Source organism: Convolutriloba macropyga, chromosome 4 (genome assembly GCF_964194025.1).
Source record: "Convolutriloba macropyga chromosome 4, txConMacr16.3, whole genome shotgun sequence".
In the NCBI taxonomy this organism is placed as follows: domain Eukaryota; kingdom Metazoa; phylum Xenacoelomorpha; order Acoela; family Convolutidae; genus Convolutriloba; species Convolutriloba macropyga.
Genome location: NC_134471.1, coordinates 56,296,269 through 56,315,580, shown reverse-complemented (window position 1 = coordinate 56,315,580; position 19,312 = coordinate 56,296,269). Strand labels below are relative to the sequence as shown.

Below are 19,312 nucleotides of genomic sequence, written 5' to 3'. Positions count from 1 at the left end.
CTCGTAGTCTTATTAATGATAGATCTCGTGAGCGCTCTAATGATGCATGGCATTATGTAATCTAATTATTAGTTTGGGTGTGTAACGATTTCTTTAAACTCAAATATCTATTTTTGATTATCTCTTTATTGTGATTACAATTAAGTCAAAAATGTAGATGAGTATCCATCTCAGTTTGTACATTTTTCGCCCAAAATTGTTGAGCCAGCTAGCATTTAAGGCTACCGGCAACAAGATAGATAAAGCAGAAGAGGGGTATCAGGTTTTCTTGATTCAGTGATTTTTCTAGCATTCATTGGTTGCATGCTTTTACATGCCTCCTATCAATTAGATTTAATATTTTTCTCCGTATCTAGAGTTTTTCTAAGTTATATAATGAGCTTCTCAATATGAGACCAATTTCAGATTAAACTAAACCTTTGGTAGATGTGATTTTGGGTAGTAAATAGACTAATAAGTGCACCATTAGATTTAACTGTTTCAAAACTCTGAAGCGGTCTCAGATAACTTTAAAAGCAAGTAACCATCCCCGGAATGTTCAACCAAAAGGAGCGGATATTTTCTTAAAAAATGTTTATAACGGACGTTTTTGTCCGTTATGACTCAAATCTTGTGTACTACTAAAAAAAGTTGTTAATAAATAAGTTAATTAAAAAAGATGGCGCATCAAACACTGTTATAACCACAATAAATAACGTGCTCATCGTAGCACAACGTGGACGATTAACAATTTTGACAGCTTAAATTGCACTTGTTTGAAGAAGGCACTTAAAAAATCCATCGGGCAAAGATGGATCACATTATTTCAATCACGTTTCAAGAGAGTCAAGTTTACAAAAGCTCAAGCAAGACAAAAACAATTCATTTCATATTAAATAATACCAAATTATCATTGAAAAATGGTTTAAAGTTCACTTAAAATTGGCATTCAAAGTCATCACGGCGACATGTTGCATAATCACTTCAATTTTCAACATTAGGTAGTCCTGACATATTTTACTTTACTTAACTATTTATGGATTACTGTTTCCAGAGAAAGTAGAATAGAAGAAATTTGATTTAAAGTCTCACAATTTCAAGCCGCACTCAAATAGCAATACAGATTGAAAACAGCTCAAAATTTCCAAATAGAATGTGCAGGAACTAAAAAGGCCAGAAAAATAGCAAATTCAGTAGTTTTCAGAGCGAGAAAAAATAGGACGGATTATATGACTATCGCGGAGATTACCAAATGATTCAATTGTTGAGCTGTTAGAATGCTTGAATGATCAGCTTCTTATCCTGGTCGTGAACAAATCTATTTGACCTGAAGATTTCACTGCCATAAAATGAGTTCAGGTCTCTGATGTTCAGCCTCTGAGCTCGATCGACTAAATCTTTCTCTGGAATCTGTACAGTCTCAATGTCAGCGTCTTCGCCCAGACGATTTCTCTGGTACGCAACATGTTCCATGACCAGAGCTTTGAGTAGGAACAGCAAGACCTCGTTGTTATCCTTTTTATAGTTCAAGTATCTGTTAAAACTCTTCCTCATACTCTTCATAATGCTGTACTTTTGAGTCTCGATGAAACTTTCAAGCATGATTCGGATGGCCATGTTGACATCGTCACTGCTGACGTAGTCGCGGAGGTGCATCTTAGCATGTGCTTCCGAGAGTCGAATAACACTTTCAATATGACGGACCGTGATTGGGATACTTCCTGTGACTGTCGACTCTCGTCTCAAGTCGGCGTACATTTTGGCCAGCTTATCCTGATCAGCGGTGGTCAACTTGGGGTGCACTCGTTCTCTGGCATATTGTATGTATTTCTTCAACAAATCCTGAGGAACTTGTCGGACAGTCGAAGGTCTTGGAAGCTCAATTTGCATTTCATTTTCACCCGCATTCGGGTGATGCTTTACATGGGAGCTGATCACAAACGATGCCAGAAGTTCGTCGTTTACAGGGTCGACCTGATCGCGCACAATACAGAGGACATCAAATCGAGACAGAATAGGTTCCGAGAGGTCAACATTGTCAGCAAATGTCAAAGTCGGGTCATATCGCCCACCAATCGGATTCGCAGCTGCAATGATTGAGCACCTGGCTTGCAGTGACGTCACGATTCCAGCTTTAGCAAGTGAGATACTTTGTTGTTCCATTGCTTCGTGGATTGATGTCCTGTCGGCATCGTTCATTTTATCAAACTCATCAATAAGACACGTTCCCTTATCAGCAAGCACCAAGGCCCCAGCTTCTAATGTCCACTCCTTAGTAACCGGACTTCGCTGGACATAGGCAGTTAAACCGACAGCGGATGCACCCTGCCCAGTAGTGAACACGGCGCGATGGGCTGTCTTTTCGACATACTTCAAAAATTGCGACTTGGCTGTTCCCGGATCTCCGCAGATTAGAATGTTAATGTCACCTCGAAGCCTGTGTTTTTCACCCGGATTCTTTGGCTGTCCTCCGAATAGAGCCAAGGCAATGCCTCGTTTGATGTCCATGTGACCATAAATGGACGGAGCAATTGATTCGAAGATTCTCTCACCAATTTGAGGATCTTTTGAAAGGGCAATAACTTGAGCGATATCTTCATCTGTCAAACGAGCGAAGTTTGACTTCTCGTCTTGCTTCTCAATATAATTCGCTTCAATCACAGTTCCGAAAATAGGAAAACCGTGCGAGTTATTCAAAGAACTGTCGTAACTGTTATGGTAGATACCAGTCAGATCAATCTCATCACCCGGCTTGCATGTATCACATAGATCAGCAAGAAGAACCACATCTTTCGACCTTGGAAGACGTCCAGCTGCAACCTTCCCAGGACTCTCCTGAATTGTGATTTTCTGATAATTCCTATAAATGGTTTCTTCGACGTTGATCTCAAACGGACCTCGACTCTGACATTCGGGGCAATTATTGGGTTTTGTATCCTCGTCCTGTTTCTGAAAGAAGGGTCCGATGACGTAATGACATTTCACGCAATTATATTTGACCAAATTCAACTGAGGCAGAATGCCAGAAGCACTTGTAACAACACCCTGCGTTCGCACAAGCTGATTCAAGTGCAACTGTCGAAGAGATCTCAAGTCTTCGTTCAGCGGCAGGCCAGTGATCCTTACAAAAATCTGCTCATGGATCTTATTGTACTCGGGGTACATCACTAAAATTATTTCCTTTGCTGCCTCATTAAAGATCTCCAAAACCTCCCGAGGGGCTTCAGGCAAGAAAAGGGCTAGCGCTTGTTCACGAGCTCCAATAAGCGAGTAGGAAACGGGCAAGCTTTGTAAATTGTTGTTGACCATTTGGCGAATGATTTCTTTGAATACCAATTTTCCCTTGGCGTTCATCGCGGTTCGGAGGAAGTTCTTGAATCGATTTTTAATCTCAAGTCTGTTTGCGCGCATCGTCACCCACTCCTTGGTTGAATGACCTGCAATATTTAAAAAATAATTTCCTCATAGCAGGTGCCCAACATTCAGAATTTAGACTTAACTTGCTGGCAAGTATCTAACATAGCTTTTTTTCGAAACATAACCGGCAGATTGCCGGAAAATAGCCGCCGTTGATTCCCATAACTCTATTGGGATTGAAAGAAAAGAAAATATCAACAAAAATTGATTTTTGTATAAAAACATTTTTAAGCGCGATTTATATTGATGTCATTTCGTAATTGAACATACTCCTGTCTCTCAGTGAGAGGCTACAGGGTCTAGTACCAATACCAATAAGCATTATAGATAGTAACTAAAACTTATGAGAACAAAGTTCAAGTACCGGGCATCTAAAAATGGGCTTTATGGGTTTATCCCGTTTCCATTTCTGACTTTGATTTTTTTATACTGACTCTCTTCATTTTGAATTGCTTTGCTGAGCAGCTGCTGTTTAAAAGGACTTTGAGCAGAATGACAGAAGAGTGAAACTAGCATAGAGAAGTCAAAAAGATTTTACGCAAAATGTCGAAAAAAGCGGCAAAATGGGTAAAGCGAAAAAAAGTTCGACGAAGTAAAAAACATAGCAGGACAAGTCCTGAAATACAATTCAAATAATTGAATGAAAAACTGAAAAGTACTTTACCTGACCAGCAGATCAATGAACAAAGCCTGCCAAAACACAAACAAAATCATCTCAAAAAATTGAGAAACAAAAACAATCAAACAAACTAAACAAAAATATACTCATTACTAAAAATCTTGAAGCTTTTTTCCTTTTTCATCAAGCAAAATTTCATCCCTTTAAAAAACATGTTTCAAAAATATGTTCAAGACCATTTTGTTTTTAAAATCGGTCCAGTATTAAATCTGCATGACCTGAAAAAATTCCTCGGCCCATTAAAAAATTTATTGGTTCAAAGATCGATAGGCAATAATTTTTAGAAAAAATCTCAAATTTCAAAAAAGAAATTTGTTCTAGTAAAATGTTGAAAACCATTCAATTGCCCCCTAGCAGCTATCTAATAACATATTATTAAACCCTGGATGAGGTTAGCTGGCTATTGAGATAAGAAAAACTGAATATAAGACAATTGTTTTGAAAAACCTTGAAAAAAAAATCGCAAATTTTATCAAAAAATTTCTAAAATACGAAAAAATAAATTCTTGATAACAAACTCATTGAAACCAACAACCATGCAGTAACTTTTTATCAGACCATGAATAGGTTTTCTGGCACTTGAGAATGGACAAATATCAAAAATTGACAAACACTTAGGGAAACCTTTATTAAAATTGCAGATTTTATCAAATGCTGATATTCGAGACGTTAAAAAGATAAAACCAATCCATTAATACTAGAAACCATGCACTGCTCTATTATCAAACCTCAAAGGAGATTTCCTGGCCCCTGAAGCTGGAAAAGCTCAAAAAAGACAAAAATTTTCAAAAAAAACTTGAAAAAAATTGCAAAAATTAGTATCATTTTGCGTGTATGCATTTGTAGTACCAAAACATATAGCTCATAAAATGGTCATAACAAGTAAATTTGTCTCACAAAAGGCCTTCATCAACTTTCAAAAACTTCAACCTAAGACTAATCAAATAAAAAAAATCAAAAAATCTTAACATGAAAAATTGCACCATTTTAAGCCCAAAATTTCCTAAAAATGACCTTTTAACACTAAATTAAGGCTATCCCAGCAGCTGCACCACTATAAGCACTTGAAAGAATTCTAATGCCAACTATGGTCCTCTAAAGAAACTTAATGCCCTCTGAGCTTTACCTGTTTATCCCGTTTTTAAAGATCGAAGTCATTGAAAAATGTGTGAACACATCTTTAAAAAAAACACAGCGCCCCAATACAATTCAAATTCTTTGAATTGTAAAAAAGGAGCGCTATAATAGCCGGCTGAGAAGATGAGGGCGGCTATTAATAATTACTGTCACAAAATTGTATGGATATAGATCAGTCTTTCAATTCGTCAAGTTTTTCTTGCACAATAGCAGAGGCTGAAAATTATTCCGATTCATATAAGTTCTCAGAATTGGGGTTCAGCTATAATTTGGAGATACCAATGCAAAAAAACTCAGTTTCAAAAGTTTATAGAAATTGCAACGCACAGATACATTGTCAGCACACACCAAAATTTTTGTCAAAATATTAGAGAAAATGGATCTTTTTAACAATCTCCTCCCCTATCACGAAGAGCTCTTGGAGCTGCAGGCGAAGCAGCTCTTGAAAACATTCAAGTGAGCAGTTTATTGACCAATCAGATACGCTCTATGAAAAAAACTCCAATGGAGCTTTTTCAAAACTAATATTCGAAATCAAAAACTCAAGACTCCAATACTCAAGAAATAGGGCATATACGTTTGGCACTACTTAGATGCACACTATTGACCTTTAACTAGGAAATGTTCATAAAAAATTCATTAGGCAAGTTCAGAAGGCATTTTTTCGAGTGAGGTAAGTCACGCAATTGACCTGAAAGCAGAAAAAATGACGTCACGCACACAAATTTTAACTGCAAAGCAGTAGAAATCACTGAAACTGAAAAAGTAAATTCCAAGAAGTCAGGTCGCAAGAATATCATCGACGGAGACGACGAATTAAAAAACATAACAGGATAGTTTTTTTTGAACAAACTGAAAATCAATGTCAAAATGTCACGTGGGAACAAAAAACCATTAGCGAGAAAGAGAAATTTGATTAAAACAAAAAACTAGGCCTAGAATGAACTATGAATGCTGAATGGATTGGGAAAACCATTTAGAAAAAAATCGGTCCAAAAAATCGAAACAGTAAAAATCAAAATGAAATCGCCGTATGTGAACAAAAAATCACTAGCGAGAAAGCGAATTTTTGTTCAAAACCAGTTTTCTCACTACTTTAAAATTAGAGTGAAAAATTTTGCGCCACAAAACCACTCGCTTTTTCGCTCCACTTCCTGTTTCGGCGTGAGCAAAATCACTACTCCAATTTGACTTCAAAAATCATGAAAATGTGTGAACGGATATTTAAAAAAAGACGACGCCCCAATACAATTCAAATTCTTTAGATTATAAAAAAACCACGATGTCCCCAATAATAGCCGCTATAGCTTCGCGGCTATTAATAACATTGAGTATAGTTTAGATGGGGAGGCAATTCTCTTCTAGGTATCAAAGAGGGGCCGATTGTTGAAAATATCCAAGAAAATCAACTAACTTTAGGTTTATTCAAAGCATCAGCAAAACATTCAACGCAAAAGATAAACTATCTCCAAACGCACCTTTGGTGTCCTCTAGATTCTCGATGCTCTCAAACATCTCATCGTCGATTTCTCCCTCGGCAGCCATCTCTGCTCTCCTCCTGCGTCTCAAGGGAACATCCGCCTCTGCCTCTTCTTCATCCTCCTCATCTGAGTCAAAAGCCAAATCCAGACCAGTCCTACGCTTGCCCTTCTCTGCCATCTCCCTAACAAACAAAGCTCAATACCCACTGGCAGTTTCATTTTCAAAAAGCTGTCAATAAAAACCATAACAGGAATTATCGTTCCAACACTGCAACGAAATAGGTAAATGTTATCTCCATTTGTTTCTGTAATCTCTCAACTCAAGACCCGTCGACATTAAACATTACAAATTTCTATAAAATCGCATCAAATCTGATGTTACTGTTTGCGCCGAAAATATCTTGTAATAGTTATGATTTCAAGTCTTTAGGACATCACCGGAGACAATCTCCCGTAAGATTCTCGCGTTTACGTTAATAAACGCACGTAGTTTCATTATACACAAAAATTTAGTTCATTCTGGGCTATTATTGTTGTCTTCAGAGACTACCGCGAATCTATACTCGAACGAACTATGATAACCCAATTCTCAATGACTTAATGACCGGGCTTTATCGGTTTATACCGTCTCTTTAGATTTTGCTCTTTTGACTTTGACAGTATTCACCACATTGCGTAATTCAATTAGCGAAAGAATGTAAAATCCGTTCAGTTCAAACCGTGAGTGAAATAAGTCAGAAGTCAAACGTGAAAATCGTGACTTATGTAAAAGAAAAACGTGATCAAAAGGTAAAGCAAATTAAAAAACATAGCCGGAAGAATTCCGGAAACGACTCGAAGTGGAAATGGAAATCCATTTCAACGCCATCCAACTGCTCATCAGACAAAACGTGCCTCCACTAATTTATGATTATCTCTAAACAAAACCAGAAAACAAAAAAGTAAAAAACAAGAAAAAACAAATCTGTTAGAAAATGATTTTAAAAAATCTGATCAAACTTTGTCATAAATTGAGATCCCGAAACAACTATCTCTGCTAAAACTACTTCATCAAAAACAACTACTAAAACCACCTATGTGAATTTTTAAAGATACTTGATGCCAAATTGTGAAAAAGGCTCTTACAAACAACCTGCACTATAAAACTGGAAACGGGAAAATTCTTTAATATTACAAAAGCATAAAAATCGAAAAAATTCCTTTCAGCCAATAGGGTGTCCAGATGCTCGCAAACGACAGGCAACTCAAAAAAGGCTAAGAAACTTGTCTAAAAACAGAAAAACAGAGCCGGCAGATTGCCGGAAAATAGCCGCGATAGACGCTTGTGGCCTTCCATGAACTGAAACAACCAAACAAATAAGAGATAGATCGACCACCAGTCCTTTAATAGACCACTAGGGATAGATTCGGACTGTCAATTTCATGACACATTCGGTCTATAAGGAAAAAGTGCTCAGAGAGCTTTTTCAAAATTGATATTCGAAATCAAAAACTCAAGACTAATACTCAAGAATTAGGGCGTATAAGTTTGGCACTACTTAGATGCACACTATTGAACTTTAACTAAAATGTTCATAAAATTTAAAGTTCCATAAGTGAGTTCAGTCATTTTTTTGAGTGAGGTAAGTAACGCAATTGGCCTAAAAGCAGAAATGGCGTCACGCACACAAAATTTAACTGCAAAGCAATAGAAGTTAGTGAAAAATTCAATTCCAAGAAGTCAATTCCAAGAAGTCAGGTCGTAACAATCATCGATGGAGACGACGAATTAAAAAAAACCACGATGTCCCCAATAATAGCCGCTTCACGGCTATTAAAAAAACGAAAAACATCAAAAAAATTAAAATAGTTTCAATTTTTGCCATTTTTTTGTCAAATGTCTCAGCAAAAAATGATTCATATCCACAAAACTGTAACTTAATGTTATCTAAAATTTGAGAAGGGGGTGTTTTCAATACTCATTTGAGCCATTAAAACAAAACAATCGTAAAAAAACGCAAAAATTAGCTCGAAAATCAGCAAAAAAAAACGTGAAAAACCTCCAAAATAGCATAAAATTCATATGAATGTCCAGCAAAACTTCCAACCACAACCAAAAGCAACCTTAAACTAAAACAAAATCATAGCCACACATCTGAACCAAAAAAATGAAAAAAAAACTGCTTCAAAAGGCCGCACGTGAACAAAAACTTTTGTTCGCTTACAGAATTTTTCTTCACACCTCAATTTCTCGCTCTCTCGAAAACAGCGAAAGGAACAAAAAACCACTCTCTTTTCGCTCCACTCTTCATTTTGTTCAGCAACAAAATCACTCCAAATTTTTTTACGTTTCATTTCCCGCTTCAAATACTCTCCAATACTCCTCTTCGAGTCGTAAAAAGCATAGCAGGACAAGTCCTGACAAACAATTCAAAGAATTTTCATTGACTTAAAAACTAGACCTAAAACGGACTGAGTGAATTGGGAAATCCATTTCCAACAAAACTCAGATCAAATTTAAAAAAAAAACAGAAAATCGATGTCAAAATGCCGCATGTGAACAAAAAACCACTAACGAGAAATGGAAATTCGGTTCAAACAAAAAAAAACTAGGCCTAAAATGAACTATGAATGGATTGGGAAAACCATTTAGAAAAAAATCCGACCCAAAAAATCGAAAAAACAGCTAAAAGCGGCTATTAACATTGATTAAAAGAAATTAAGAACTTGTTAATCAATAATAACACTCAGACATATTGTATTCAAGATTTGCAAATTACGCTAGAAATAAGTTGTTAGCACCATGTACCTTCAACCATATTGCAAATACTCTAAAAGAAGAGTATTCAAGCAAAAGAAGATGAAACTAACTTTCGATCTCGTTTCCGCATCTCCCTCTCGGCAGCAGCCCTGGCAGCCGGGTCCAGCTCACTCATGCCCAATTCCTCGTCGTCATCTGCCAGTCCCTCCCTCTCGTACGTGTCCAACTCGGGAATCGCCTGGTAGTCCTCCTCCATACGATCCCCGATCAGGTCCTCGCCTACAATATGGTCGAAACAATAACTCGGATAACTCTTTGCTGAGGGGGACGCTATGCTTCTTTAAATGGCTAGGCAAGCAGCTGTTAAAATTACATTTGGTCTGCCTTTTGCTAAAACTAAAATGCTCGAAGTTGAGAGGGGGAAGGACATGAAAAGAAGTTGAGTGGGGGATGCAAAATCTAGGGCATGGGGCAAAAATGGGAGTGGCGTAAAAACTTGCCCTTCACGGTAAATTAACGCAGTAGCCAATATCTTGCAATGGTTATGATTCCAAGTCCTTGGGGCATCACAAGAGGCAATCCTCTGTGGTGGCCCTTTCCTGATGGTAACTATTATTGGTGCAAGTTCACTACATCACTCTCTTGAGAAGAGAAGTGAAGGTACATCAAGGAACGACTCCATCCGTCGAAGCAGGTGATAACGAAGTCTGGTTTCAACCTCCAACCCAACGCCAAAGACAAGTTGAAAATCGTAAAAACAATCGCAAAATTTCCCGCTTCGGAAAAAAATCATCCTCTGGCACGACGTCATAAATAACTCCTTGAACAACCCCAAATGTGACCCCCGAACACACCTAAATGCAGCGCAACTAGTTTCTGAAATTGCGATTTTGAAAAGGGTGGTCGGAATTGCTTACTGCGTCAGAAGCGGTGCACCATGTGTCCCAGTACTCCGCATCTTCAACCACCACCACCTACTGTCAAGAAGAAAGAACAAAAATCCAAAAACCCTGAAGCAGTATAGAAAGCTGCACCTCGATTCTTCTGGAAATCAAGACTGACTATTGTGAGTGAGAACGGCGGTAACCGCAAAGCGATAATCAAGAAAAGGCAGAATCCTTCCTAAACATAGCGACGAAGAAACCAGCAAGAGAATGTGAGTAAGTGCAAAGCCACTTTTAAACGTGGTTGTTCAGTATTGTGAAGTCCTAATGATTAGTTTCCTTGGATCGGATCAAAACTATTTCTAACCTCGTCGTGAAAAACCAGTTCTAAACGTGGTTGTTTAGTTTCGAAATTTCCTAGTGATTCGTTTCCTTGGATCGGATCAAAACTTATTCTAACCTCGTAGTTTAGTGCCTGAAGTGCCGTAGTTATGTGGCCCAATCAAACTAATCGAATTTCAGTGAATACATCAATACTAAAATTGATTCAATTTGAATTTGAACCTGAAAAGCAAAAACGGTAACAGAAAACGCCGAAACACAAAAAAGCGTTGTGAAGTACCTGAAGATTGATTTCCTTGGTAACTGACCAGAACTACTTTAAATTTTGAATTCATCCTGAAGTCGAAAAGAAATCTAAAGTTGTGGTCAAAAATTGCTAAACCTGTAAGAACACCATTCCTGCGAGTGAAAGATCTTACTATTGTCCTGCAACACTCACATCTACCTAACGCCGGAATGTATGGCCTTGTCGAGTGTAGCCATAAACGGAATAAAGGAGCTTGAAGTTGATTCAATGTTTCTCTGCAACTCCTGTGTGAAAAACAATGAACGAGACAATTTCATCCGATGTTGACGCATGGCTAAGTCGCTTGAAAAGATAGATAAACTTGGCGATATCAAGTTTCGCTATCTTTTCAAGCGAGTTAGCCATGCATCGACATCGGATGAGCTCTCACTGGCGCGGTTCAGTGACTAGGATTCCTAAACATCCTGCAGCTAAACAAGAGGATCCTGGTGAATGTAGAGCGAAGAATGAACTTTACAAATGCGGTCCTACTATCTAGCTACTCAATAATCAAAAGCTACGAAACCTAGCTAAACCATAATATCAATAGATCGGAACTGCTCCATCAAATACTACACTGTCTATCGACGTGATAGAGATACTGTAAAAGACAAAAACCAACAAGGCGGCAGCCTGATAGCAGTAAAAAACACCTTTGTTTCTGAAAAAATAACTTCTCCACTGTCTGACTAGTGTTGCAGGTAAAATGATACCCGATAGCTCTGAAATCACCGCCCTGGCGCTCTACAACCCCCAAAGGGCAGCTCACATTGTTACAACATAATAAAATTCATTCCCAAAAACCTATCAACATTAATCGGCGGCGCCCTCAATTTTCCTGCTGCGCTCAAGAAACACGTATGTAATCAACTTTTAAACAGGTCTCAAGGTTTACCTAAACTCCTGATCTATGAAAGTAAGCAATCAACGAACACCGAAGAGCAGGTGAATTCTTTTATTCCGTTTTCTCTCCAAAAACTGAGTTCAGTTTAACTGACATCCAAATTGAGCACCGACGTTGACAAACTTCGACATATCCAAGAAATGTGGCGCATCGTCAACGAAAGTTACTCCGAAAAGAACGTCTGCGCATGGCAACTGTTCTGCGATTGCCATCTCTGAAGAAATAGGTGGACAATATTCTAAAACTTGATGACTGGGACTAAGAACCTTACGCCGGAAGTCGCGAAACCACAACAACAGCATATGTATCCTCAGCAGTTTCGGTGAATTGCATACCTAGAGAATAGCAAGGCTCTTAGAGAACTGATCAGCGACTTTAATAGTACAAGCTTCACAAATACGCTAGAGAATCTTGAGAGGGAAGACAAATTGGATACTATTCACAGCATTTTTTCGTTGCCTAACCCATATTGTAATTGGGGCCCAACATTTCAACTGGCGATTCATTACAAAATGAAGCCTTTGGCGAAGAGACACTGCTCTTATAATCTGCACATCCCATTTTAGAAAACACGTTTAAAACTTGCCTTCTTCTTCGTCCTCCGGAGGAAGGTCATTATCACCGAACAAATCCTCTTCCTCAAATGGGACATCTGGTTCTCCATTTTCAGGGGCAGGACCTCGCGATGCTCCTGTGGTTGCATTGGTGGCTGGAGCCGCGTTGCGTCTTCCGCCCCTGGTGGATCTCACGTCATCAACATCGTCTCTCTCGGCGTTAGGGTCTCCTCGGGCCATTTTGAAAAATCAAACAAACAAATCTGAAAATAAAATTACTCAGAGGAAATGAAAAGTAGATAATGAAGAGTTAACGAACGACAGTTCTTGGTAAATAAATTCATTAACAGTTTAAGTACATTTTTCGAATTCTGAGTCATTTAACTAAATGAATCTGTCAAAATTATTGCGGGTGCCCGGCATTCGCATGTGATCTGGTTCAGGGCCGAATCGAGTTGGATCTGCACCCGGAGTGAATGGGTCGAATCGGGCATTTGGCGGAACAGCACCATAAGGTAAACATCCAGGCTCCGGACCGTATGGTCCAATATTGGACGGATGAATGTCCCTTTGAGGCATAGGAAAAATCATTCCTCCAGGTCCAGGTGGCATTGAGGGGTTCAAGTCGGCTCTACCGTAGTCAAATGGATAGCTCCCAACACTTGGTGGCATTGGTCGCTCTCCCAGTAAAAACGCCGGTCTGTAGTCTGATGTCGGGTTATTTTGAGGCTGTTGTGATGTGTTCGTCCCGACAGAAGTTGAGGTTGTCGATTTCAAGCGACTTAAAAGGTGCGAAAAACTCTCATTCAGAATATGCATATTCTTAAATAAGCAATCAGGCGAGCAATTTTCCTCCACGACGTCCGAAATCTTGACCTCTGCTGATTGCACAGATTCCCGATATGATACATGAAACATAAGCGTATCGTCGCCAACCTTCAGTACCTTGCATGTGAAGTCTATGCTTGCACCATTGTAGGAATCATAATTTAGGACATAGGGTTCGGTATTTGTATTCCAATCACTAGCTAGAGTCGACTTCGTTCCACATTTCAGTCCAGCGTTTACGGAGAAGAAATGGAAAAGAGCAACAACAAGATCGTCTTTGGAACAACTTTGAACAAACTCATCGGTAAACATGAATTGATATCCACCAGGAAAGGATTCACTATACTTTGATGAGCTTTCAGTCATTTTCTAGTTTTTAATTAACAAACATCTGAAACTTGAAAAGAAATAACAGAGTGGCATATAAACATTCGTCCCATGACTAACTTTGCCACGTAAGCTGCATTACTTTATAAGGCTAACTTTACAATCTCGGAACTCGAGCAAAAAGCCAAAAATACAGAATCATTAAAGAAACCCACTGATAACTCTTTAGTTAGAAACAATGCCTAGAAAACTCAATAGGTCTTGAAGGGGTTTTGAAAAGACTTATAAACTACAAAAATTAATTCAAAATTCTTTCGAGGGCAATTAGAAACCAAAGCCTATTATCTTCAAATTCATTTCCGCGAGAATTCCACTTCGATTAATATGCAAAGAAGACCGGATCTATTCTGTTACCCCCCCCAGTGTTTTTACGCCCCAATTTACAAATTGTATGTTGTTATATAGCACGTGTTGTTATATAGCACTATATAAAACAGCACGTGCGCCTGGGGGCGTAAAAAAATAAGCCCACTAAGCTTTGGAGGGGGCAAAACAGAATAGATCCAGAAGACCCTTGAATGATTCAATATAAAAACATATACAAGCATTGACATAATTAACCGAGCAACGTATATGAGATCCCAATGAATCAAATTTAAAAGGCAAGGCTACCATTTGACTATATAGGAAAGTAGTTATAGAAACTGCCCAAGTGCAAAAAAGCTCCGCCTCTTGTACAGAGCATGAAAAATATGAAAGAAACCCTACAACAAAAAGTACCCTACAACAGGTCGTGCTCTTCAAAGTACCAGAAAACAAAAAGAATACACCCAAAGAGAGAGAGAGAGAGGCGACCTCTTTTTTTAACCAGTTCTGTTAGGAAGGGTTAAACAATGAACTAGAACAGGATTAAGTCGAAAATTTCTTAAGACCAGGTAAAGTTAATCAAGAGATCGATCCCAGACCGAGGCCACTAAAGATTGTTCTGAAGGAACAGGAAAAAAGTTACGGAAACAGGAAGAAAAATGAATTCATATCAACCAGTAAAAGAATCACAAAACTTTGATGAGCTTTCAGTCATTTTCAATTGATTAACAAATTAATTTAATTTAAATTAATTAACTTTCATCAGAAAAATGACAGGTTGGCATATAAACATTTGGTCCATGAAAACCTTTGCCACTGAAGCTGAATTCCCTTACAAGACTAACTGTGCAATCTCGGAGATCAAACAATTTCATTTAAAAAAACAAAGAAAAAGAGTCATGTAAAGAAGCCCACTGCCAAATTTTATCTAGAAACAGTGACTTGTAAGGTCAATCGGTCAAAAGTTTTGCATAAAAAGATTTACTCAACTACATAAATTAATTCAAAATTAATTCGAGGGCGATTAGAAACTAAAGCTTATCTTCACATTCATTTCCGCGAGGAACCCACTCGAAATAATGCAGGGAAGAACCTTGAACGATAAATGTATACAAGCATTGACATGATTAACCAAGCAAAGTGTAAGATTAACCCTTTTTGTATGCCATCAAAAAATAATAAGGGAAACCTCAAAACTAACAGAAAAGGAACAGAAAAAAGGAGAAAAGAAAGTCGTTCTCTTCAGTGTAGCAGAAAACAAACAGACGATAACTAAATCGAGAGTAAATGAAGACCATTTTTTATTTAACAGTTCTGTTTGAAGGGTTAAAAATCGAACGAGAACAGGATCAATTCGACAAATTAATAAGACTCGTGAAGGTTGCACAGGAGATTGATCCCAGACCGAGGCCACTAAAGGTTGTTCTGAAGGAACAACTGGGAAAAAATTATGTTTGAAGGGTTAAAAATCGAACGAGAACAGGATCAATTCGACAAATTAATAAGACTCGTGAAGGTTGCACAGGAGATTGATCCCAGACCGAGGCCACTAAAGGTTGTTCTGAAGGAACAACTGGGAAAAAATTATGAAATTAAGAAAAAATTTGAATTGACATCCAAGACATTTCTTTACAAGTCTAACTTTGCCATCACTGAAATCAAACATCTTTATTAAACCAAACAAACAAAATCATGTAAGAAATACACTGCCAACTTTTAAGTTAAAAACAGTGAGTTGAAGAGTCGAACGATCGAAAGTTTAGAATAAACCGATTTACACAACAAAAGTATACTACAGAAATTGACTGGAAACCAGTGGATTAGAAACTAAAGGAACCCTACATCAAGAAAAAAAGGAAAACGAGAAAACAATGTCGTACTGTCCATTGTACCGGAAAGCAAAAAGAGGAAACCCAAAGGTTTAGATAATGATGACTTCATTTTTTTCTACGAAATCTGTTTGGAAGGGTTAAACATCGAACAAGAACAGGATCAAGTCGGCCGACAAATTCATAAGAATCCGGAACGTTACTCAATAGATCGATCTCAGACCGAGGCCACTAAAGACCAATCTGAAGTATGAAACAGGGAAAATTTTAAAACATTAGCTTCCTAAGCAATCTTAAAGACGCGGAATTTAGGTGCAATCAAGCAAGTGTTTCTCACAATTTTTCCAAAACACACTTAAAAAAGCAGAAAACAAGGACAGTGACAATTCTTCTAAATACCGATATACAAGCATTGACATGATTAACCAAGCAAAGTGTAAGATTAACCCTTTTTGTATGCCATCAAAAAATAATAAGGGAAACCTCAAAACTAACAGAAAAGGAACAGAAAAAAGGAGAAAAGAAAGTCGTTCTCTTCAGTGTAGCAGAAAACAAACAGACGATAACTAAATCGAGAGTAAATGAAGACCATTTTTTATTTAACAGTTCTGTTTGAAGGGTTAAAAATCGAACGAGAACAGGATCAATTCGACAAATTAATAAGACTCGTGAAGGTTGCACAGGAGATTGATCCCAGACCGAGGCCACTAAAGGTTGTTCTGAAGGAACAACTGGGAAAAAATTATGAAATTAAGAAAAAATTTGAATTGACATCCAAGACATTTCTTTACAAGTCTAACTTTGCCATCACTGAAATCAAACATCTTTATTAAACCAAACAAACAAAATCATGTAAGAAATACACTGCCAACTTTTAAGTTAAAAACAGTGAGTTGAAGAGTCGAACGATCGAAAGTTTAGAATAAACCGATTTACACAACAAAAGTATACTACAGAAATTGACTGGAAACCAGTGGATTAGAAACTAAAGTTTTCGAGAGCATTTAGAAACCAAATTTGTTTTCAAAGTCATTTCCGGAAGAATTCCACTTCAACATAATGCAAGGAAGACTTTTCTAAGCTTCAATTTATAAAAACATATACAAGCATTAATATAATTAACCGAGCAACGTATAAGAAGAGAACACCATTGAATCAAACATTAAAGGCAGTGCTACCATTTGAATATGAGTGGTTTTAAATTTATTAAAAACTGCAGAATTATAAAAAATGCTCCCCTTTTAGATCAGAGCATGAAAAAGATAATAAAGCCACCAGGAATGCACTCACTTCGACATAATGCGAAGAAGACCCTTGAATGATTCAATTTATAAAACCTTAAAAAATTATAGATATAATTTACCGAGCAACGTGCAAGAAGAAAGACCCCATTGAACAAATTGTTAAAGCCAAGGCTACCATTTGAATTGTTTCATTGTTATAAAAGCTGCCAAGGTGAAAAAAGGTCTCACCTTTTTGTACAGAGAATAAAAAGGATAATGAAAGGAACCCTACATCAAGAAAAAAAAGGAAAACGAGAAAACAATGTCGTACTGTCCATTGTACCGGAAAGCAAAAAGAGGAAACCCAAAGGTTTAGATAATGATGACTTCATTTTTTTCTACGAAATCTGTTTGGAAGGGTTAAACATCGAACAAGAACAGGATCAAGTCGGCCGACAAATTCATAAGAATCCGGAACGTTACTCAATAGATCGATCTCAGACCGAGGCCACTAAAGACCAATCTGAAGTATGAAACAGGGAAAATTTTAAAACATTAGCTTCCTAAGCAATCTTAAAGACGCGGAATTTAGGTGCAATCAAGCAAGTGTTTCTCACAATTTTTCCAAAACACACTTAAAAAAGCAGAAAACAAGGACAGTGACAATTCTTCTAAATACCGATATACAATTTGAGGCTCAGCGTTGCAACTGCATGTTTAAAACTTCGAAAGAACACCAATTTTGAGCAATCCACAGCAACTGATAATAAACTAACATGAATTAAAGCATTACTGTACAATATGAGAAGCCTTATCGACTTGAATATAAAAGACTCCACGACGGTTGTGCATACAGCTGCCAAATTGATGTCTTACTTTCAATGGAGAAATGTTTCAGAAAAGATTTAAAAAAATACAGTCATTTCTTTTTGATTTCACTGTAATATGAGCGGACAGAGCAGCCGTGAAATTTTTATTAGACCATGGTTGCGTACTAATTGCTATCAAGAATGAAAATAAAAACATTAATGTCACAGAACTTCCCGTTTCAGTTCATAGTTATTTAAGCATCATCAAACTCAAAACTACAACCCAACAACGGGTAGCCAATATCAATCATTGCAGGATGATTTTCAGAAGCTCTGCAAGTTTCTGGGGCAGAGTATATGGCAAACCTAATGTTAACAGCTGAATTTAGTATGCCACACACAGATGGCGAACCAGGAATACAGAATTCATTATGAAAATAAATTTGCTTCCCTTCTAATTAACTTCAACATAAAGTAATTTGTCAGCTTCAACATAATCAAATCAACTTCCCTGATCTTGATCTTAGCGATAATGACTCAATAGTCCTGAATGTGAAGATGTGTGATACCTTTCCATTTTTTGGATTGCATCCCAAATGATCTTGACTCATCAGTTAGCGGAAAAACTTTAAAGAAAGCTCCATCAAGATAATTCATTATTTGCAGATGTAATTTCGACAAAATATATGGACACCATTGAGAATCCCTTCGAGACTTATTGCTTCGGAAATGTTGATGTGAGTAAAAATCTATAGTTTGAATGGAATTTTGGGCAATTGAAAGACTTGTCTTAAGGTGTACAAAAAATAGACAATTCCTCACACGTTGGCGACCCCAACAACAATTTATTTTCTAAACAAATTCCGAACAAATAGAGGAAAAGTTATGAAATTGTAGAGCCGGGAGTCACTCAGACTTAGTGGACTGAGACTACAAACCCAAAAACGACTCTTATCCGAAAAACCCACTAGTTATCGAAAACAAGAAGTTCTTAAACTTGAAAACCAATTGATAGAATCATCGGAACTGGACAGGATTGAATATCAGGAGAAAATCATGCGTGCAAGAAATACCGGTACAATCTTCAAACACTTGAAAAGCCTGAAAAAATCACCCAGCCTTCCAAAATTACTAATCAAAGAAAATCAACAGAGCACAAAAATGCAAGAGCAAGTCAACATGATGAACGAGTTCTTTCACTCAGTGTTCTCACCCATAATTCCTTTCAGTATACAAGATGTAAAATTGAGAAATCCTGAAATTACAAACTTAGAAATCTCAAAGAAAGCAATCTACGAAATACTTCTTTCGCTAGATGCCACAAAGTCGCGAGGCCCAAATGGCATACCGCCTGCATTTTTCCAACGTACAGCACGCGAAACAATTAAGAATTTAAATGTACTTTTCAAGCAGATAAAACGACTGAGAAAAATCCCAAACTCCTGGAAAATTGCAGCTGTGACACCAATCTACAAAAAAGATGACAGACGGAAAGTAGAAAATTACCGACCAGTCTCTCTTTTAGAC

The 19,312-nt window shown here is 37.5% G+C and overlaps 3 protein-coding genes across 3 annotated transcripts in view; all 3 read right to left on the bottom strand.

Annotated features, from left to right (window-relative positions):
- Positions 1-19,312, bottom strand: part of LOC142338539 (40-kDa huntingtin-associated protein-like) — a 238,221-nt gene that overhangs the window by 55,149 nt on the left and 163,760 nt on the right. The window lies entirely within an intron of this gene.
- On the bottom strand, positions 631-12,695 carry LOC142337776 (DNA replication licensing factor mcm2-like). Its single transcript, XM_075387285.1, has 4 exons — positions 12,436-12,695; positions 9,544-9,712; positions 6,691-6,875; positions 631-3,416 (listed from the first exon to the last, which is right to left on the bottom strand). Exons 1-4 carry the CDS (start codon positions 12,641-12,643, stop codon positions 1,252-1,254), a joined length of 2,727 nt encoding a protein of 908 aa, XP_075243400.1. The 5' UTR covers positions 12,644-12,695; the 3' UTR covers positions 631-1,251.
- Positions 12,726-13,624, bottom strand: LOC142337777 (proteasome inhibitor PI31 subunit-like). The gene has a single exon (XM_075387286.1). It carries the CDS (start codon positions 13,595-13,597, stop codon positions 12,788-12,790), a length of 810 nt encoding a protein of 269 aa, XP_075243401.1. The 5' UTR covers positions 13,598-13,624; the 3' UTR covers positions 12,726-12,787.